This window comes from Parasteatoda tepidariorum, chromosome 2 (genome assembly GCF_982258835.1).
Source record: "Parasteatoda tepidariorum strain Cologne lab strain chromosome 2, Ptep-v5.0, whole genome shotgun sequence".
NCBI classification, from domain to species: domain Eukaryota; kingdom Metazoa; phylum Arthropoda; class Arachnida; order Araneae; family Theridiidae; genus Parasteatoda; species Parasteatoda tepidariorum.
This window is the reverse complement of record NC_141756.1, coordinates 58,591,902-58,616,399: the sequence shown is the minus strand read 5'-3', so window position 1 is coordinate 58,616,399 and position 24,498 is coordinate 58,591,902. Positions and strand designations below refer to the sequence as shown.

Below are 24,498 nucleotides of genomic sequence, written 5' to 3'. Positions count from 1 at the left end.
TATCGTATATTCAGCATTTATCGCTAAAAGCGAATTAAAATTAATTAACGATGATATTTAAATATATATATATATATATATATATATATATATATATATATATATATATATTTCACTCATTGTCTAACTTTTTAAAATAGGTTTATTTTATTTAGTTTATTTTAGGTTCAATTATTGCGCGCTTTGTTTTAAGTTGCTGTTTTAAATAAATTTATAATCTGTCATAAACTAATGAACTAAAATCACGAAAATTTCCTTAAAATAAATTAAACTTCTAATGCGGGATGACTGATTGATACAATGTGACTATTGCGTAATGGGGAGAATAGAAAATATTTTTTGTTAAATATATTTGCATTAAACAATAATTATGCTTGCTAATTTCAGCATTTTCTTTTAAAATAGATAATAATTCTAAAGTCTACTCAAAGTATATTAATGTCTATTGTAAAATACTTTAAAAAACTTCAAAAATGCTCAAAGTGTTATTGAAGTTTTTTTATTTAAATTTAAATTATTTAAATTAAATTTGAAGCAATGCAGATTAAATATTCTTAAATAATTCTTGGGTGCTTTTTAACAACGCAATCTCATTTGAACTTATAATGTAAAATAGTTCCTGTCAAACAGTAAGCAAGTAAATTTACTTTTTCTTAAGTGAAGAATAATAATAATTACAATAAAATAAATGTTTTTGTAATATACGCTTAAAGAAAGAGGGATGTTAACTTAAAATAAGAATTTAAAAAAAAGGATTGTGAATTATGATCCACTTCTCAGTACTTAATTTTGAGAAATTCATTGAATTAAAAAAAAGAATTTGAATCACTCATTAAATTAAAAACTTTTCATGAGCCAATTATTTACATATTTTCAATTAAAAACAGAGGTTTCCTAACTTCAAAACAACTGTTTAGATGTTCAAATGCCAGGTACCGAAGCGAGACTAGGCTTTCCCAGTGTCTAACGTGACATTTAGAGCCTGTCAATTCTGAGTCAATTACGTGTTGTCAATGTCGAGACCCTGAAGGCTTTTAAATTCGTGAGGTTGTTTCTGGCTCAGACGACGTGCACGAGTCGGCCATCAGGACGCCGGCATTTCTGATCTCATTCGAATTCTGGAGATGTTTCCGGTGGAAATTATTATTCCATCTATCTTATTTTTTCGCACTGGTTTGCTCAGATATCCATTTCATTTCACAATGGATGCCGATCTGTTTTCTTTTTTGGTGGAAAGTAGAAATTTAACAGAAAGGGAACAGAGCGTCGCTTTTTGTTTTCTTTTACTTTTTACTTTGCAACGGTTATACAATGTTTCGTGAACGATGTGTCGCGTGCTTGGCTGAATTGGCGAAAAGGAAGAAGTCGGTGTTGTAACACAAATTGTTTGCCGGTTATTTTCCGTTACGGTAATTGGTTATGAAAGTCGACATCATTTTGTAAAAGCGTTAATATGTTTAGATCTTCAAGTGATAAGCGAGGGTTTTTTTCTAATATATTCTTGACAACAGTCTTATTTAATTTTTTTTTTTTTTTTTGTAGCTGAGAATAATTTAATGTGACATTTCGATGCCGTTAATAGCAATGCATATTAAGAATTTATTTGATTAGAAATCACTAAGAGTTAAAAATTAATTAATCTGTTAAATCACAACTTTTTTCAATTATTTATTATATTATTGTAATTAAATTACTTTGCTGACATCAAAACATAATACTATCCGGTTTCAAAGGCGATAAGATACGTGCTTTGCTGAATTGATGAAAAGAGATAAGTCGGTGTTGTAACAAAATTGTTTGCCGTTAATTTTCTGTAACAGAAATTGGTTATAAAAGTCGGCATCATTTTGTAAAAGCGCTAATATGTTCAGATCTTCAGCTAATGAACAAGGTTTTGTTTATTTATTTTTGACTACAGTTTTTCTTTTTTTCTTTTGTAGTTTGTTTGTTATTTATTATTTTTTATAGCAAAATAATGATTTAATGTGACATCTCGTTGTCGTTAATAGCGATACGTATTACGAATTTAATTGATTAGAAATCACTAAATGACCTTTTTTCAATTATTTATTATAATTTAATTATTTTGCAGACATTAAAACATTATATACATTCACGTTTTGGGAGCGATAAGCTGGTAAGCGAGGTTTTTGTCATATGGTTTTGCTACTTTTGATTTACCTTTGTCGTTGTTGATGATGTATGCCTGTTTGGGGAGAGGGGGTGCGATTGTTCTTGCTTTCCAGTGGCGCCATCTATGGACAAGAATTCGACTTCTGCCACACCAAACGTCACACCCATTTATAATTGCGGACCCATTCATACATCATTCATTCATCCACAGATCATAATTTTGACCTGAATCAGAGAACGGTCGATCTCCAATCCAGTACCCCCAGAGGTTTTGATTTGTTACGGGAACATGGACAGGGCTAAAGAGAATAGAAGGGCTAGTTCACTCCGCTCTTAGAGCTGAAGCTACGATTTCCCTCCTAATGACGTCACTGTGTCCACAGATCTCGGAGATCGCAAGCAAAGATATTATGATAACTTTGCATCTTTCTCTTTGCAAAAATAAGTTAGACTTTTTCTGGTTATTAGCTTTCAAACTTTACGTAATTAACACATTATTTCCGTTCATAAACATAGTTCAAAAAACCCTCTTGGTCATTATATTAAAAAAAATACCATTTTAAACTTATAAAAATATTTTACTAGTTGGCAAAAAAGACACTATAAATACTTTATTTTAAAAAGTTCAGTTTTAACTTTAATTATTAAGAAAAATGAAAGCATATATCGACACTTTTCTATCTACATATTCTTTTATAACAATAAGTTGAGTTAAATTTAGAATCTCTGATTTTAAAATATGCCATTAATTTGTTCATACTTAATCATTAGGAAACATCAACCTTAAACGCTAATAATTACTGAAACAAAATAATAATTTAGGTTCATAATGACATTAGAAATTTTACAATTGCTTATAGATAGTTAAATTTACGATGATATAATTTATAGATATTTAAATTTAAAAGAATGTAATTTTTAAAAAAAAATCATAAATATTTAGAATAACTACATTAAAAAATATGTTATGAAATTAGGAGAATTCCAACTATATACTATATATTTTATTTACACTTTTGATTTACATTTTAATTTTCTTTGACTTCATCCATTTTTTAATTTTTTTCACCTGCCTTTCTTTTTGAAGTAACGAGGTGGTTTCTATTTAGATAATGAATTTTTATAAAATTTCTTAAGGACAGAATAAACGTATTGCTTTTTTATATTAACTGTGTCATTTCGGAATCCATTCTTTACATAGTTGTTCATTTACTTTAGGGAATTATGTTTTTGCCTTTTGTTTCTCTATCAAAATTTTTTCAAGTTGCAATCGCGCAAACTGGCATTTCGATAATAGTTTTAAATTCTTGTAAATTCACTGCAATAACTGAGGAAATTCATTATAGAAAATAACAAATGTCTTAGAATATCTCGCAAAAAGAAATGCTCCAATATTAGTTAGAGCTAGTAAGGCCGAACGCTCCGTTCTTGAAGTAAAAGTGCGAGCTTTGCGCCAAAGTGACGTCACTAGAGAAAATCGGAAAATCTTTGCGGCGAGAGCTACTTCAAAGGAGTGAACCAGCCCTTCTATTCTCTTTAGCCCTGGAACATGGAGGACTTTTACGACTCGACAGATTTGACGTGCTTCAGTCACTTTACTACACGGGGAGTCTTCGGCCGACGTTGTTCGAACCCATGAACTCTCGGACATGGGCCCAGCGCCCTACCGACCAGGCTATCCCGGCCCTTAATTTACCTTTATTTTGTTTTAATTAGAAATGGTTCAAGGTGACAAGCTGTTGTCGTTAATGGCGAATATATCATAAATTTACTTGGTTAGAAATTATTATGTAATCGTTTCAAATTTGATATTATTCTTTCATAATTTAATTATTTAACCGCCATTAAAACATTATATACAATTATATAACGTTTTGGATACTATGTGTCACGTGCTTGACTGAATTCACGGAAAGAAAGCCGACGGTGTTGTTGGATAATTGCCAGTTATTTCTGGTTAAAGGAACTGGTTTTGAAAGTCGATAATATTTTGTTAAAGCTGTAATATATGCCGAATTTCAGATGAGTCACGGAAAATTTCTTCACGAAGTTTTGCCTTAAAATTTAGTTGCAGGGAGTTTCAAGTTTACATGGATCTGTTTAAAATATTATTAACGTTAATACTGATACGTTTTTAATAATATTTTTAATAAGAAATATGCTAATTTTTTAATTATTTTAAGGTAGTTTAAATAGTTAACAATCATTAAAATATTTATTTTTAAAATATTTAGCGTTGAGAATATTAAGGTATCCGAATAATAAGATATTTTTTTAAAACAACCTTAGTTGAAATTTTAATTTTATTTCTGATAAGAAGGGGTGCTGAAATTATAAATTTAAAATAAAAACAAAAATTAATAAAATTATTTTTTAAAAAAAGTGTAAATCTAAACTTAAAAAATACAAATATTAAATCTAAATTTATAGCAGCTTTACATCAAAATGTAATGCATAAGTATAAAAGTTTTTTTTTCTAGATCAGTAATATTACGTGTACCAATAATAAACTTATATAGATAAACTATAGACATAGATAATAAACTTGCAGAAAGAAAACTATACGTTTAGAGAAAAAATCAAAAAGTAGAAAAAAATTTTAATGAATAGAATTACACCATAAAATTAAATCAGTTCCATGTGTAAATAAATTAATCTTAAGCATGTTCCACTCTTTTATTATCTAATTGATTTTGTACACTAAAACAATTTACTGAATTATTTTCATTATTATCATCATAACAATACAAAAATATTTTTTTTCTACGAAATTGTCTTTAAGGAGAAGAGAAAGAGAAAGAAGCAAAGAGAAGAGTCAAATAAACAATAATTAGCAGTAATGAACATAGGTTGCGTTTGGAAGGTTGTACAAAATTTATTTCTGTTCTGCAGAGAGCAAGAATCCGTACTGAAAAATATCTGATTCATATACACGAAGAAATAAAATATTGTAAAATTACCGTACTCTATGGTAATGATATTTCTGGTAAAACACACTATAATTATGGTTAATAAAATCGAAATATACGGTATCTAAACCATTCTCTTGGTAATTTTTCAGTCCGTATGATAACAGTTTAGCGGAAATTCTGGTATTCAAAATTATATTTCTTATAACCATGCATTTAGTAAATAAATATGAAACTGAACAGTAAATTTAGCCGAATAAATGAGTTTCATGCCATGTTCTTAGATATCATGATAAAATGACCAAGTTTACCACATTTACCAAATTTTATCACATATTATGAAACCCATTTTCATTGTTAATTTTACTAAAATCATGACCAAAGCACTTCGATAAAATCCCCGAGCTTTTTGGTGTTCCCATAGTAACAGAAACAAGGTAAAAATTACCATTGTCTGATAGTTTTGACCATATTATTGTTTCAGGGAAAGATACGAATTTAGTAACAGATCAATATAGAAATTACATTTAAATACTTGTTATTGAAGCATTCAGTCGAACAATTTTGAGAAAAAATTATTATATAAAGTTTCTGATAGAAGTTACTATTATTATTATTTGTAAAAATTTCTGGCAAAATTTAAGAAACTAGGGGGAAAATATTAATATTTTTTTTAAAAAAAAAACTTTTGTTTGTATAACAGTACTCTCCTTTCAAACTAGTAATGATAGTCTGCAACTGACCAAAAAGCCTAAACTTTAAAAGTATTGAAGTTTGCAGAAATAAAAAAAAAATAAAAAAATGCAACGCTTGTGATCGAAATTTTCACTACGCCTACAATGCCCAGTGAAGCACTCCTACATTAACCAATTGCTGCCCAAGGGAACACTAAATTAAAGGGTTTCGCAATTTTTAAACCAAGGGCCTCATTGTGGCATGAGACACCGATCTTAAAATTTAAAAAAAGAAAAAAACCTCCATTTTTGCTGTACGAGATTGATTGCTGGAGCTTGAAAATCTTAATTAGTTTTTCTTTCAGGAAAAAAACTGCAAATATAAGTTGGTAAAAAGAGATTAGTTAATTAGTTAAGAATTAACTAATGTTGTTGTTGTTGTTTCTAATGGCACTTGCCATACGAGCAAGCCTGCTTGGTGAAACCGAGCAAATTTAAGGCAGAGTATGCGTTTCTTGTTTTCAGTGGCGCCATCTATGGCCAAGAATTCAACTTCTGCGCACCATAAGTCGCACCCGTTTATAGGGCGGACCCATTCATACATCCATTCATTCATCCACAGATCGTAATTTTGACCTGAATCAGAGAACGATCGATCTCCAATCCAGTACCCAAAAGGTTTTAATTTGTTATGGGATCATGGAGGACTTTTGCGACTCGACAGATTTAACGTGAATCAGTCACTAGAATTAACTGATAAAATTAGTTAAGAATTAAAGTATTAAAAGTGTTTTAAGATAGATAGTGAGTTTCAATTTTGACAGTTTTTGATGTTTGTGGCCATTTCATTACACTTCTTTCTTTCCTGTCTTCCTATCTTTTTCCTTTTTACTATATTTCTCTTTTTCTTCCTTTTTTTTATCCTCCAGAAGCTCTACAAACACAATTAATTAAACATCACTAAATCACCCACCATTAAATAATTTCTCTTCAATTGGAATTACTGACTATTCTTTTTTTCTCTCTCAATTGACTATTTCTTATTCAATTGAATATTTTTTTTATTTCATATTCCATTCCTTATTAAATGACTTTCTTTTATTTTTCATTCATGAATATTTAAATGGTAACACATTTCCTATATTTTTTGCATCGATCTAAAATTGAAAATCATACCGATTCAAAATTAAATAGGATTTTTAAGAAAGCAGAGCTACTTTACAACAGGGTTACTTAAAGCAGGGTAACTTCTGAAATATGCGTGATTGCTATATAAATGGTGTGCTACTTTGAAATTGGATTCATTGCAATAAAGGTGCTACAATATTTAAGTGCTGGTAAAAAACAACTAAAGTTTGCGATGCTTCCTCTTTCAATAATGATGAAGAAAACAAATATCAGCATTTAAATTTAAACATGATGTTAACATTTATATGTAACATTAAACATGTTAACGTGTTTCATATGAGCAGGAAAGCAAAAAGTATATGAATGACATATGAGTTTTGAAGGGTACTTTTTAATTACTTTTTTATGAGCTAGATTTATTTGAAAAAAAGCTAATTCTCTCATTTCGGAATCTTTTTTTCTCATATTGGAGGTTTTGAGATATATAGCGTTAAAAAAATAATTGTCTGTATTTTTGAGTAGATAGATCAGGTATTAACATGATAACTCAATATCGCAAGTAACTCAAAATCAGAGGCTCTGTTATTACTTTATAGAAATGTTGAAAAGAAAATGTATTCAGCTCTTTATAACTCCAAGTTACTAAACTGGAAGCTGTTTTATCGGGTTTCTAAAAGCAATTTAAAATAGGAAGGTATATCCATGATTATGTTCTTATAATTTTAGTACTTTCCATTTAAAATGTGCTCAAGAATTTTAGTTCGTTAATTTTCTCATTTTCTCTGATGATTATGTTTGTTTATGTTATCAGGATATACAGCATGTGTTTGTTTGACAACTGTTAATGCGATTTTCATGTTTTTAATAGAATAATTTAATGTTTTTAAATTATTGTAGTTTACCTGAAATATTTAATAGGTGTTAAAATCAGTCACTATTCAAACTATAGTTAGGTTGCCCTGCAGTTCTTTTTCAAATATCTATTTTTATAGTTGTGTTTTGGACTTAATCTTGATCTATTCGGATACTTATTCAACTTCATAATATTGAAGGTATTTTTTAATGATGATATAATTCAGTAATATGATTATATAAAGGAAAACGGAACATAAAGGAAGCGTTAAGTATTTAATATTGAGACCAATGATTTTTCGATCAAATGCTTGTTTGAGAAGCTAATTCATTGAAACAAAAAGTTTGAGCAAACATTTTTTTATTATTTCCTAATACCATTTACAGATGCATTTCAAAATAAAAAAGAACTAAACATTAGTTACAACGTCGTTAGAATCCTAGACTAAATCCAAGAAAATAAGATAAACAGACACAAAATAAATAGAAGAAAGCTCTGAGGTATGAGATTAACAATTTGCATAAGACTACCTAACTTCCCATTGGCTGTGATAATTGCTATAGAATATCTTAGCCTCCAGATTTATAGACATCGTATCGACTAGATACGCACATTGTGAGAACTTTTACTCGACTTTACAGCAATTTCGTGAATTATATGCATATTTACCTAATGTTTCAAAACATTTTAAATATAAATTATCACGATTACTTTTTTTCTTATAAAAAGCTGCTGTATTTTTGTAGTAGAAAGACTTTTCCGTTAGCGAGTTTCAGTCGCTTATCGGCGGTAGTGAAATCCCATGATGCCATCGAAGTCGTGAAGACCTTTCTGCAGGATGTCTGCTCTTCTGTGATGGTGATCATGGTGTCCATGATGATGACCATGATGGTGACCATGATGATGTCCATGATGATGGCCATGATGATGTCCATGATGGTGACCATGATGATGTCCATGATGGTGACCATGATGATGACCGTGGTGGTGACCATGATGATGACCATGGTGGTGTCCGTGATGATGTCCATGGTGGTGACCGTGGTGATGTCCGTGGTGATGATGGTGTCCATGGTGGTGTCCGTGGTGATGTCCGTGATGATGATGATGCCCGTGGTGGTGTCCGTGGTGATGTCCGTGATGATGGTGGTGTCCATGATGATGACCATGATGGTGTCCATGATGGTGAGCATGATGGTGACCATGGTGATGTCCGTGGTGATGTCCGTGGTGATGTCCGTGATGATGGTGGTGTCCATGATGATGACCATGATGGTGTCCATGATGGTGAGCATGATGGTGACCATGGTGATGTCCGTGGTGATGTCCGTGGTGATGGTGGTGTCCATGGTGGTGTCCATGGTGATGTCCGTGGTGGTGGTGATGTCCGTGATGGTGTCCATGATGATGACCATGATGATGTGCATGGTGATGGCCATGATGATGTCCGTGGTGATGATGGTGTCCATGATGATGTCCATGATGATGTCCATGGTGGTGATGATGTCCGTGGTGATGTCCATGATGGTGACCATGATGATGAGCATGATGATGCCCATGATGATGCCCATGATGGTGACCGTGCTTGTGGTCATGACCATGGTGATGATGATGACCATGCTTGTGATGATGATCATGACCATGCTTATGGTGATGACCATGTTTATGATTATGTCCGTGAGCGTGTTTATGATGGTGGTGGTGATGATGATGGTGGTGATGCTCACTTTTATCCTTCACCACTATCACTTCTTTTCTGCAAAGCAAACAAGAAACTATGAGTTTAAAGTTCTTAAGCTTATTAATTAATAAATTATTGAAATTAGATGTGTGATTTTTACGTATTTTTGATTTGAAAATTTAATCCAAATCAACATTTAAAACCAGTTAGTAGAAAAACTATAAATTTAAATTACCCATGATGATGATGGGGCTCCGGTTCTGGTTCTGGTACAGGATCAGCAGCTACGTAGCAGGCAGCAGCTACTACTAGCAGAAAACAGATCTTCACTGAGACTGACATCTGTAAGAAAAATTAACTTTCAAGTCAATCTATTAATAAACGAAAAAATAGACTTAAGAGAATGATCTAGTAATAAAATCTTGACTGTTGTAATATTATATTGACGATTCATGACTATAAATCTATTAATTGAAAATATTATTAAACTAAAAATAATGTAAAAATTTATATTATACATTTTTAATTCATTTCAGGAATATTAAAATCCTTACTATTTCCCATATCGAAATATCAGCTTTTTCAAACAATTTTTTTATGAATATAATTTATCTGTAAATTTGAACGAAAGAATTTGCAATCGTAATATACCATGCCTGTTACGTTTGATCAAAATTTCAATGCACTGGGTTATTTTTAATTTTCTCAATGCAATTTTATTAAGTGTGTATTAATGACATTAAATTCTTGATTACTTCTCCTTTTTAATTAACTTAAATTCTATATGAATTTAATTATTAAATAAGTCTTAATTAAATAATTGCTATCCAAACTTTAACATTAGCAATATATTTTGAGTAACAAATAATATACATTATATATTTTTATAGTTTATTCACCTCAAAGATGTCAGTTATCATGAATTATTCTAACAAATTAAAGTCAGTAGATGAACATCTTTTATACTACATAAACAAAATGTAATCTATTGATTAATCTAAAATGCTTTTAACCAAAAAATTGTGTTAATTGATACATATTTAAATTTTGATTAGAAACGTTATGCTTTTGAAGTTTAACTTTCATTCAAGTAGATAGAATTAAACAACACCACGCCACAGTTTAATCATTTGAGCATTCAGAGATTTTCATTTGTTCAGGATGATCAATGGAGCATGAACAAGATTCTTGTTTTTAGGTTTGTAATTGCTTTTTTATGTTATACCAACTGAACCCGTGAAAGTTACTATATGTGTCACGTTTGAGCGACACACGTGTAGCTTAAAAAGCGACATCTCCGCTTTTAACCGGAAGTGTTAAAATAGTTGAAAAAGTTTAACATTAATCAGAAAATCCGTTATTTAAGTAGAACACGGAAAAATTATTTCTGAGTTTTAATAATGCTTTATTTTAACTATTGTGTTAAGTTTATTTTGATAAGGAATAATGACAGTTGACCATAGAAAAGTGAAAATTAAGAGGCCAGTAATGTAAGAGGAAACTGACACGTTTTTTTTAATTAAATAAGAAGCAAAAAGAGTACTCATTATTTAAATCATTCTGTTTTCTTTAAGTTTATTGAGCATGGTAGGACGATCTAGTTAACGGGAATATTTATGTTAGAAATTTTATTTTGTTAAATTAGTTTTTTTTCTTAATATAAAAAAGGAAGCGAAAATTGAAATCAAATTTTATATTAATAGTTTTTCCTTATATGAAAACAGCAAGCGAAAATTAGTATTAAATTTTATTTTAATTTTTTTCTTACATGAAAACAGTAAGCCAAAATTAAAATTAAGTTTCATATGAATTTTTTTTCTAATATGAAAAGAGTAATAAAAAATTACAATTAAACTTCACATTAATTTTTTTCCAATTCAGAACACAAAAATAAAGAAGGCTTAGAGATTAATTATAGTCTACAAATAATAATTAAGATCTATGCATTATTTATAAAAAAATGTCCACATAATTAGTAAAGGTAATTAATATTCGCAAAAATATTATGAGTACACTACTTAAAATACTATATCCAAAGCAAATTAAAGGCGTGTAAACTTTCAAAGGAAAAAAAACACGTAGGTTCGTTCACAAATATGATGTAATTACATATTTATATGTAATTCAGATGATTATTTCTGAACTATGATTGAGTATAAATGCTTATTGAATAACGAATATGTATTTTAATATGCAAGATCAAAAATACCTTCAGACATTATAAAAGTCATTAATTAATTCATTAGGTGAGCAGGAGAAAAATAAAATTTCTTAGCAATGCATAAAGTTAACAATTTCGTTTTTCATGCATATTTTATGCTTGTAGTAATTATTTTTTAATTTTGAAAAGCTTTTGATGTATGATAAACACCTAATTTTTATAACCATAATTTTTTATTTTTTTTGTTTGACCTTAAAAACGTAATTTACTGAAGAGTTCTCAATGAAATTTTATTATGTGTTAATCAAGATATTTATAAAGCTAAATTGAACAAAATAAGAACAGAAACTAGTCTCTAAACGAATTCACGCTAAAAAAATATTATTCATTTTATTGCAATTTAACAGGGCATAAATTTTAATTAACTTGTTAACAAATAATAAAATAAAGAAAAAAATTACGAAAATTGATAATTAAATTAACAATAATGAAATCATTTCCTTTTATAGCTTGCTTTTATGAAATTTGACAGTTAAAATAACTTATAGTCTTATATTATGAATGAAAACGTTTGAAATGTGGGAACTTCAGAAAGTGTTTTTTTTAACAAAATTGTAAACTTTGACTTTTGTGACTTGCCTACCAGAAGACAAATATTTTGGAAAGAGGTTATAAACATATTTAAATTCATATGCATCTACTCAGTTATATTAATGAACTAATTTTATCACATATTTTTACTTAAATTTATTTAGCAAAAATACAAATTTCTATAAGAAAAACTGAGAATCGGAAGTAAATGAGTGGTAACTAACCATTAGGCAGTGCATTAAAACTTTAAGTAATCTGATTTCAGTTATACATTATTTAATTCAAAACAATTAAAATTTAAATTTTTTTTTAAATAATAGTAAATTTATTTGAATTTTATAAAATAATAATAGAGTTTAATGCTTTTATTTATTAAAGATAAAGTTATGGAAAATTTTATTGAGCTCAATTCATTATTCTGGTTTTGCACCTAGTATATCTTACAGCAATCGGCATATAAATGCGAATACCCAGATATTAAGCAATATTTTTTCATCGAATAAGTTAATAGCATTGAGGAAATATATTATAAATTAACTTTGACTTTAATATATTGCTCTGATTAAATATATGACACATATTTAAAAAAAATCTTTTTAATTTTTTAAATAATAAAAATTTAAGCAGAACATATTTCAATTCATAAAACTCAATTTTTATAAATTATAATAATTTTAAAAGGATTGTAATCACATTCTGATCAATTTTCAATCTTTTGTTACCCCAATAAAAATATTATGATTAAAATTTGTATCGAGTAAAAACATTTCTTTTGTCGTTGTAAATTAGACTTTGATATAGAAAATTTTAATTACTCTATTATAGAAATTAAAGTATACTTACTGAATGAATAATTTTACTTAATACAATTTACCACAATTTAATGTTAATTTATTAATTAATATTTTTAAAAACATTTAAAATTCATATTATCGTCGAATTATTGTAATTGATTGAGAAATAGTTTAACTATTTATAAAACAGTTAAGTTTTTTAAACACAAGGAATAAGTAAAATGCTTAATTTTAAATAATTTTAAAATAGTGCAATAGTGTAGTATTTTTTGATAAAATATTATTGAAATTTTAAACTTTTTAAACTATTATTTGAAAAATTTATGATCTTTAATTATTGTTGTTTCTTTTTGATTATACTAAAAATTAAAAATATAAAAGAAAATCGCGAAATTTTACAGAAGTATTTATTTACTACTAAAAGTATTGCTTAGTATAGACTGAACTAATAAAATTGAAACACAATTTATCTCAAATCAATGCTATTTTATTAATTAATATTTTAAAATATTTTGAAATCATATTATCATTTAATTATAGGAATTTAAAGAAGAACAATTTAAACACTTTTAAAACATTTAAAGTTTTATAATCATAAGAAATAGTTAAAAAATTTAATCTTAAATAATTTCAAAATAGTGCAATATTGTTATAAATATGAATTGTTTTTTTTTAAAAATATTCTTGGAACATTAAACTATTATTTTAATCTGTTATGATTTTTAATTATTGTAATTCATCTTCGATTATGCTAAAGATTAAAAAGATAACAGAAAACTAAGATATTTTTTAAAAGTGTTACTTTAAAACTAAATGTAATAATTAATTTTACTGAAAGTATTAATTGGTATTACTAAAATTAATTAGTTACACTGAAAGTATTAATAAGTATAAATTTAATTAATAAAAATATTAGTATTTTTAAAATTAAATAGTTTAAAAAATTATGTGATATTATCATAAATATTTTTTTTAATTTATTGTTTTTTTAAATCTTATATTTTTAAAAGTTAAATTTCTTTCAACGTTTAACTTATTAGAATAAATATACTTAGCCTTTTCCAATAATGTATATAATCCAAATGTAATGAAGAAAACACACACCTTTATAGGAATATCAGTCGGAAAAAGATATATTAGATTACTGATCGAACCACAATGGTTCTCTGGTTAATTCACCACCATAACCGAGTATATATACTCAGACAAACTATACTTCCTACATTCAAAGGTTCACCAAGTACCATTCCCGATTAAATTTCAATATTTTCCTTTAAGTATCAGTAATCGCACGCACCAGCACATTTTTTGAAGACAAGATACTTTGTTAGAAGGCCTAATGTCACGCCGAAGAATTTGTCCAGAAATTAGATAATCAGAAAAAAAATCGTCACTTTTAACTTCCTTAACCTCTTACTTCCGTTTCGATTTAGTCACACTTTATGCATACTTGGTGCCAATGTCGAAAAAGCGTAGACCATTATCAATTTTTTTCTCTCCAGATTTTAAAAGATAATTTATTAAGAAAAGATTTAATCACGCGTATCAATTTTGTACGTTATAATTTAAGATTTTTTAAGACTATTTTCAATAACTCTGAGTTTAGTGGTAAACGTTATTATTCAAAAGTTATCGAATTTAGAACTACTATGGTTTCATAGTGTAAGTTACTTTTTTGATAGAAAATTAAATCCTTAGTTTTGTAGAAATTATATTGTAATTTATTACATTTGAGGAATAAAATATTTAATAAAGAAATCTGAAAATTAAAATGTAGTATTTTTTTTAACATTTCATTCAAATCAAAATACATTGGTAAAATATTTTAATATGTTTAAAATATATTACTTTCTAATGTACGGCTTTCTTCATTAAATTTAAATATTTGAAAAAATTATTTTAATTACTTTGAATAGCTATATATTTAATTCTAAACGTAAAATAATTCATATTGACTTATTCTATATCATTTTGTCAGTTTTACAATTGCTAAACCATTAAAAAAGCAATTTTAGTTGAAAAGCTAGTAATCTAATTACTATTTAGTTGATAAACTATATAACTAATTATACTCGAATTTAAGTAAATTAATTTAATTCTGCGAATATAAAATTTGAAACTCTGTAAAAATTTATAAAAACAAAAATAATGAAAAATATTTAAGTTATTTGAAAAAATTACCTGTTATCTTCAGACATTAAATTATAAATGCATTTTACACATGCATGAATCAATAAATATACTTTTGATATTCAAATACTATTGATAAGTCGTTAGATTTTTAAATAATAATTATGTTTGCTAATTTTAAATAATAATACTTATGATTAATGTATCTAAAAATTATTGAATTATTGATGGAAGATGAGAAGAGCAGAACTCCTATGACGTTAATATATTTCACAGCGAAAATATGTTCGTTCAATGAAAATTTCTCATTAGCTTAAATTTAAAAAAATAGGAAAAAATAATTATTTCAATGATAAAAACCAAAGTTTTAAGGATTGCACAGTTACAAAATTTTAAAATTAAAAAATATTTGCACAAAAGATACAATTTAAAAAGTATATTTTGATTTTTACTTTTTCAATAGTTTCTTCTCTTTAAATATTGTTGTATTTCTTTCTCTTTAAAAATTTCAGAATATAACGTAAAAATTGCTCATATTAAAAAAAATTTCCTAATTTCCAACAAGGGGACACTGGATTTTCAGAATAAAAAAGTGAAAATTTTTTTTGATCATTTTCAAATTTTAAGTCTGTGTACAATGTTTCAGAAAAAAATTATAATTTGTTCTTAAATTGTAGCTAAAAATATTGTTTTTAATTGTTGATAAATGAAAAGTTCCTTGCGAACGAATTTCAATTTTTTAATGAAATATTCACTAAAATGAGTTGTTTATAAGTATTTAAATAAATATAAATGCCTGTGGTAACCGTATAAAAATATAACGTACCTAAGCATTAAAAATTTATTTTATCTAACCAAAAATTTCTTCGAAAAACACGTTTCAATTATGTTTGTTCAATTATTAAAGAAATAAGTTATCCTATTGAGTTAATCCTATTGAGTATTTAAAATTAAACAAGACACTTCGAATTGCATTTGAAATTTTTTTTATAACAATAAAACAAATGATGCACAAGGAACTTATTGAAATTCTGAGAACATTGAAAAATTCCATTACGAGAAAAAGCAATTTTGTCAACTACGCATAGTTGTATGAGCTTTTACAAATTCATAATCTGGAAACTCGGTAGGAAAAACTCCAATTTAAACACGATTTGTTGTATGCTACCTAATTAAGTGCAAATTTTTTTAATACATCAAGAACCAAATAATGGATTTTTGAAGGATTTTCAAGGACGTCCAGTGTTTCCTTAAACACTATCGTGTACTAACATTATTATTTTTAATTCACGCTAGTATATCGTGTATTTATAACGTGATAGTGGGAAACTATAAACCAACGGTTCCCAATTTTCCATGGCTACTGAATCCTAAATAATCGAGCATCTTTTAGCGAAACCCCAAGCATGTAAATGAAATTTATTAGCAGTCGTGAACATATTAACCAAAAAAAGACTACTTATTACTTGGATAATATTTAATATGACAAATGAAATTTTTTCAATAATCCTTTTATCTATAAAACTCGTAAAATGATAGGTTTTATATCAAACTCCTGGTAAAATTCGCTGTCCTGGAGTGGTATCTAGTCTAGTTCTGAATTTGTTTTTGGCGCATACAATAATTGAGAATGAATAAAATAAGCTGAATTATGGGTTTTCGAAAAAGAACTCTTATAAACGTTGATAATAGTTGTTAAAGAAACATAATTCCTTTTTTTTAATTTAGTCATTCCATTTTGAATCAAACAGTTAGACGAAAAAAAACTGATTTATAAATTTTGTCATTTTTTTTACTGGAATTTTACTTAAATAATTTCATAAAAGTAACCAAACTATAGCAGAAATTTTGGTTTCAAAATTGCTGTTTTGTAAAAAGGATAAAATGTTTTGACATTATTTTATATGCATAAAACAAATATACCTATCTTTAATGTTCACATTAACTGTTCAGCGAGATTTGACTATTCACCATATTATGGTATATTGTTATTATCAATTACACTCTACTATAATATGTAATATTTGAATTAAATTGAACAAGTAATATGATAACTCACAATGCAAATATAATAGTAAAATTATACATATATTTTTTTTAAATTATCAATTTAAATTATTATTACGAATATCAGAATGAATTTGTTTTTTAGCATGAATTATATTAAAAAAATATTCAAATACACGTACGTTTAGAGATTTTTCCCGATTTGAAAAATAAAGACGTTGCATAATCCATTTTGTTAGTTTTCTAACAAAATAAGTTTAAACTAATATGTGGAATTTGTTTTATGAAAATAGGTATATTTATCATTTTAGACTGTTTTTAATTGCATTTTTTTAAATTTTCCAATTTTGTACTTTAATAATCGTATTAAGATTTTTTTTGAGAAAATAAATTCAGTTAGTTAATTTGAAGAATTACTTGATAAAACATGAAAGACGAAGTAAAACTGAATAGAAGAGCATATATTTATTCCTTATAGTCTACAAAGTCTTGGAAATATTTATTCTTTATACAAACGTTGTTTACTTTCCATTTGTAAGCAAGCATTGAAGTAACGTTTTTGTATGTGTTGACAAAACTGACTACGTCAAAAAGCCTGCACGGTTTCTTAAAAAAAATTATTATAATGTTTTCTAAAGCTCAAGACAAATTTTATTAACTTAAAAGAATACATATTTTTGAAAATGAGCTTTGAAAAATTGTTTGTTAAAATACAAGATAAATTATTTAAAAAAAAATTGTGTTATAAATTTCCCAAGAAGGAACCGCATTTAAATGCAATCAGCTGTGGTTTTCTGACCGCGAAGATATAAATTATAAATTATGATATAAATTACATTATTAATTCAATTTAGTTTATATATTCTGTTGCATTTTTCTCAGCATACATTCAACGTGGTGGAAAATGATAACAAACATAATATTTTGACGTCAAAATACGCTAAAAATATTCCAGTGCAAAATATTGTTTTGATTTGAAAATTAAGTAAACTTTTCATATATTTGAGTTCTTACACCTTTATCTGTTCTTAATTATGCTAGAAATTCAAACCTATTTAGAAGTATCAACTCTAAAATTAATATTTTCCGAACCACTAAATAATCTTGAAAAAGTTTAGAGCAAGAGACGTAGTTAATTTAATTTCTGAAAAATGAAGGACTGACAGGTAAATACAACAGAAATCATGGTATTAATGTATTAGTTTATTTTATTTATGTAACTTTTTATGTTGTTTTATTAATTGTAAATATTTCTTTACAAAACCAAATTTGTTAAATGGAGAATGTCATAGTAAAAAATTTAATAAATTTAATTTTTCAATTTTACGTAATTCGAGAGGATACATAGTCTTAAACTAATATGAATGACTATATTCACAAATTTGAATTACATTTTGCTAGAAAACATTTATTTTTCTTACTCGTTGGTACATACGCGAGAAAAATTATATTTTTTTATGCGATTTACTTTCGAAATTAACAGCATTTCTATTTAAGCTATCAATATATTCATTTTGTACATAGAGAAAAAAATTCTGGTAAAATTACCACAGGGATGACAATGAGTTATTGCCTCACATTTAGTAAAAAACAAAAAATACTGAAAAGTAAATTTTACTGAATAAATGGTTTTTAAACCATGCTGTAAGGTATCATAATAAAATTACCAAATTTAACAAATTTTATAAAACTAAATTTTATTGTTAATTCTACACAAATCCATATCAAAGCGCTTCAGTAAAAATAACCCAATGTTTTGGTGCTTCTATGCAACCAGAAACACGGTAAATTTTACCATAATCTGGTACTTTTGATTGTATTTTTTTTCAGAGTAGATACCGTTGTTCCTTCTTATATTGTGCTTACGTTTGATTTACGGATTGTGCAGAGATTCATTTACAGGTTGAAATTATTAAATAATATTTCGTGTAATTTTTTGTTCCTTAGCAGCAACTTTGTTAAAGAAATATCTTTTTGTTTAAGAGAAATTACTTCAAGGATCTAAATAATTGTGGAAATGGCTTAGGGAATTGGAGCCAAAGTATTTATTGTTACCATCGTTTTTGTTCATCTTCAAAGAAAAGTCTTACAATTTCGTGAACAGGTGACTTTAGCTGTTTATGAATTCTTTTATGTTAGAATATTGAGAAAAAGAATATTGATCAGAAAGACCCATTGTGTTTCCTTTTAAATATTCTGAGTAAGTTTTAAATAATATTCTAATTGCATTTTAATGAATATGCTGAAAAATAAACTTCCTTCTTGTTGTATTTACTTGTCGATAAAGATAAATCTTAATAACGAGCTTGTTTAGTTATACATGAACCAACCAGGGATGAACTAACAAAAATAGAATCGTTTAACGAACCAAGCAGAAATTAATTTAGGAAAGAAAAATAAAGAAATTCACAAAATGTTTCCCTTTAAGTATTTATACTATTTATGAGATAATATATAACAAAAATGAAATCTTTCAACGAACCAAGCAAAAGTTAATTTTGGAACGAAAAATAAAAGGAATCGCAAAGAATTTCCCTTTAAGTATTTATACTATTTATGAGATAATATTGTCATTTTTTTTAAAAAAAAAACTATAAAATCACAAAGTGTTTTCTTTTCAGCATAGATAACATTTATGCAATAATATTGTACATTTTCAAAGTAATTATGCTAAAAATAATTTTCCATTTTTCAAATTCAATGACCAAAATCATGTACAATTTATTTTCCCCTGAATAAACATACACAAAATAAGAAGAAGAAAAAATATATCTGCCGGTGATTGACTTTAACATTATTTCCTACACTTTCTTTTCTTGCGTCTGCTCCATTTTTATTTTTTTAATTCTTTTGTCTAACATCAAGACGGGGAAGTTACATGTTTTAAGCGGATTACTTTCTCTTTTGAGTGTTGAGCATATTTTTTTATCTCATTATTAACACCAAGTTTCACTCAGAGAATAGATATTGGAAGGATGTAATTTGTTAACAGATTTCTTCATGAAAGTGATTTGATGAGATTTGCCGAATCTTGTTTTGAAGAGTTCGTTAGTGTATAAAGTTGTGTATTAAAGCTAGTGTTAGGTAAGGTTTATTGAATATTCATAAAACGCGTTATTTGGTTTCTTGGTTTACCTTTTTATTTATAGAAATTTTGTTTATCATTTGTGGTCCTTTCGAATTTCTTTTATCAATAAAATTAGTTTTTGTTATCAATAAAAGTTTTTCAAAAATTAAAGTATAAATAGATAAAAATATAATAATGAGTCCAAAAGTTGGAGGCCTAAATTTGCTCATAGAAAAAGAGGGAATATTGCTTAAGCTTAAAGCTACTTAAATCAATACAAAATATATATAAAACAGTATTTTGTAGATTTTTTTTAATAATTATTTATTATGATTGTGCAGTGCAAATCAATAAAAATTCGATATTCATAACTGTGTTAGTTGGTTTTTTTGGTTTACCTTTTTATCTATAGAAATTTTGTTTATCTTTTGTGGTCCTTTCGAATTTTTTCTTATCAATAAAATTAGTTTTTGTTATCAGTAGAAATGTTTCAAAAATTAAAGTATAAATAGGTAAAAATATAATAATGAGTCCAAAAGTTGGAGGTCTGAAATTGCTCATAGAAAAAGAGGGAATATTGCTTAAGCTATTAAAGTTATTTAAGCTTAAAGCTATTTAAAGCAATACAAAATATATTTGAAAGAGTGTTTTGTAATTTCTTCTATTAATTATTTATTATGATTGTGCAGTGTAAATCAAATTATCTTTTTTTAAACAATAATTGAGAAAAAAGTCTTTCTTTTAGAATGTTATTCTTTCTTATTAACATTCATAACAATTAACATAAAGTCTTTCTTATTAACATTTAATCGTATCCACAAAAAAAATTTTATGAATAACAACTTTCTTACTGTATAATATATAATATTTGTACTCATAATTATTAAAAATTGTTTGGCAGGAATTAAAAAATATAAAAATATTTTACTTAATACAGACAAAAGGATTTGTTTGTCTGCTTTCAATAGCTGCGTGTTAATCCAATGTTAATAATTCTTTTTTTCCCTCTAAATTTATAAAAGTAACAAATGTTTTAAAGCGTTAGTATTCATACTGAAACGATAAATAAATTTAATTTTAACTATAGTAAAAAATAAGTTTTTTGAAATACAAATGAAATAGTGCATACTTTTTATAAGTAATAAATGATTCACTGCACGTTTTCTACTTGGGTAATTGTCTTTATAAAAATACGGAACCTCATCACAGACAATTAAGGTTAATCGACAAAATGTTTATCTAACACAAACACATGAATAATGAATTCTGACAACGAAAAAACATTTATAATAAATATTTTACATTGGTTTATACATTTGTTTTTTAACATAGAAAAAAAACTCACCCAAATAACTTAAACACAATGAATAAATGAATGAATTTATTGTAAAAGATAAACGATTTTTATTAAAATATATTCCACAAATCATTATGGTTTGAATAGAAATGGAGAATTTGTTTCGTAAAGAAAATATTTTCAAGCAAATAATAATTTCTATTGTGATTATAATTTATTAGCGTGGTTCGAACTATTTCAATAATTTTTTACGAAACTAAATACAAAATCAATATTATTTTTGCTCTTAATAATTCATTATTCTACAATTTTTTTTAAAAAAAGACACGTTTTTTACAAAAATGTTTAAAACTGCGATTTTGTCAAAGATTTGATGTTACTATAGTACTTCTGCCGGCTTGTTTATAGAACATTATCTAAATATTATAGGCTTTATTATGCAATAAGAATTCAATTATATTGCTTTTTTACCCTAGGTACAACCTTTTTAAAAGTATTCTTTTGGCGTATGTGAATTATAATAAACTAAATTCCGGTTCCATGGAAGAAAATTATTACTATGCTACATTTATTATTTATTTCTGATAAAATTATTATCATACTATTATTTTATTTATTATGTTTATCATTGTTAGTATATTTATGAGTTAAGAGCTTTTAAACAATAATTTTCCGTTTGAATTATTACTTTTCCCGCCACAATTATTTACATAATTACAAATACTGGTCTTTTATACTATTAAAAACTCTTCAATAAAAGTCAAAACCATAATTATGCTTGCCAAAATTAAACATTATTGCTTGGATAAAGTCCTGGTATGTAAATATTTTGATTATTCTGTTATTATTTAAAAAAATGTTTTTGTGCATTAAATTTTATTGATAAAAAATGATGATATCTGTGACACAAATAAAATTTAAGATGAAAAAATGTAGAAAAATCTATATTAACTTCACTGTTGAGCGTAACTTTTTGAATTTTATGCTCAATTGATGACTACCACACGGAGAAAAATATCCTGGTAAAATAATCACCGTTCTGTATGGTAATGACATTTCTGGTTAAAAAAAATACCTCTGATTATAAAAACCAAAATATATATGATATTCAAACAATTCATTTGGTAATTTTTCCGATCATATGGTAACGGTTGGTTCTCAAAATTATAGTTCTTATTAGCACACATTTAGTAAAAAATACAAGACTGAAAAGTAATTTTCACCAAATAAAGGATATTTATGCCATACTCTAAGGTATAATAATGTAATCACAAATTTTTACGGTATTTACTAAATATTTGCCTACTTTACCAGAATCATTACAAAAGAGCTTCGTTAAAAATTACCGAGCTTCTTTTGGTGTTCCCATAGAGCCAGAAACGCTGTAAATTCTACCATATTATGGAATATTTGACCCTAATTTTTTTCACCGCGCACAATTATACCTTGATATGAAACTTTCTTATAAATCATCAAAATAAAAAAAAAATAAAGAAATTCTAAGTAGCACATCAAAATCTTGAAACCAATGTGAATAACACTTTTGTATCTTCTGCAACCCAGTATGCAATAATTATACACTAATTTATAAGAAGTTTCACATTTTATCAAAAATTATGCAAACTGACTCCTTTTTAAAAATTTGACAATTAATTTGGCACAGAAAAAGTACTTTGATTTATTTTTTTACTACATGTGTTAATTAAGGAAAAATATTGCCTTTTGAATAAGTATTTTAAAGAAGCTAGAATAAACTCTTAGATTTGCAATTCACTGTAAAAAATCCAACATTAAATTACAATAAAAAGTACCGGTTCTCAGGAGGCTCGTGTTTTATATCGTCACGTTATTTTTACCGAAACATAATACGGAAAAAAATCTGATACTTCGGAATTTCATCCGGAATTTTTTATTGTGTAGTTTGGTGAACCACAGAATATTGAAGTTGTCGTATACTTCTTCCGTATCAGAAAAGTTTGTGAATTGCAATAATTTCACTTTCTCTTATTCCAACTAATTATAAAATCTTTCCTTGTTATTTAATACCAGTTCCCCGTGTTATGAAAAAGGATTAATACGTAATTAGGGGAAATCTGGAAATTGTTTTTAAAGTCGTAGATTTAGCCAATATGGAGACCTTAATTTTCACCTTCCTCTCTGAGGGAAAGCTTAACCTATCATTTTGAATTAAGGGGGTCAAAAGTGGCGAAATTTAAACTTATTCTCAGAAATAAACTGCGTACTTTTGACGATTCAGCAATCCTTGAACTGTACTTCATAAATATTTTAATAATTACTTTATATTTGGCATCATTTTTTTTCTAGTGCCCACTTAGGGAATGTCCTTTCGTCAATATAGGCATCTGAAGGGCAGATTTGATGGCCACTCTTTCAGGGGCACCATATTAGGTAGGCCAACGTTGCTCCCACAGTAAGATCAGATAGTACAGAGAATGATAGAACACCCATGCCTTGCCCAGGATTCGAGCTCAGAACCTTTCTGATGAAAGGACAGTTTCTTGAGCCCTACGCAGTCTGGTCTGCAGTTGGCACCATTAATTTAATTAAGAAATTAGTAAGCCATATTAATTTCGTTTTAGACTCATTCAATTTAGCAAAAACGAGTACTTTCATGCATATCATATTTGAGTAAATATCATATTTGTCAATATACGTTTTTCAGATAGATATAATTCGAAATTCTACTTTTTTTATACTCCTTATTTAATCACTTTCCGACATTTAAGCTTCAAATATTGAGTAAAATGCAAATTTCACTTAAAAATGCGTTGCTTAAAAGAAAGTAAATTTGTAAAAGTAAGTTGTTAAAAAAATATAATTATTTAATTTTTCAAAGTTGAATAATTTACTAATTTAATAAATAAAGTCTAAATCTTATATAAAACAATATATAAATAGCATTATTAGTATATAAGATATTTTTAGAGATTATTTCTTAACATTTTAGCTATGAAACAAAATCCACTGGACACATATATTTATGCCTTTATATGTCATAAAATTGTCCAAACTGTTGTTTAAACCAATTTTTTTTACCCATGTCATTATTTTT

General features: G+C 26.8%; 1 protein-coding gene across 1 annotated transcript; it reads right to left on the bottom strand.

The window, feature by feature from the left end:
* Positions 1 to 8,050: 8,050 nt before the first annotated feature.
* LOC107446302 (uncharacterized) lies at positions 8,051 to 14,089 on the bottom strand. The gene is made up of 3 exons (XM_043041321.3): positions 14,029 to 14,089; positions 9,614 to 9,720; positions 8,051 to 9,453 (listed from the first exon to the last, which is right to left on the bottom strand). Exons 2-3 carry the CDS (start codon positions 9,718 to 9,720, stop codon positions 8,478 to 8,480), a joined length of 1,083 nt encoding a protein of 360 aa, XP_042897255.2. The 5' UTR covers positions 14,029 to 14,089; the 3' UTR covers positions 8,051 to 8,477.
* Between the last annotated feature and the right edge of the window lie 10,409 nt (positions 14,090 to 24,498).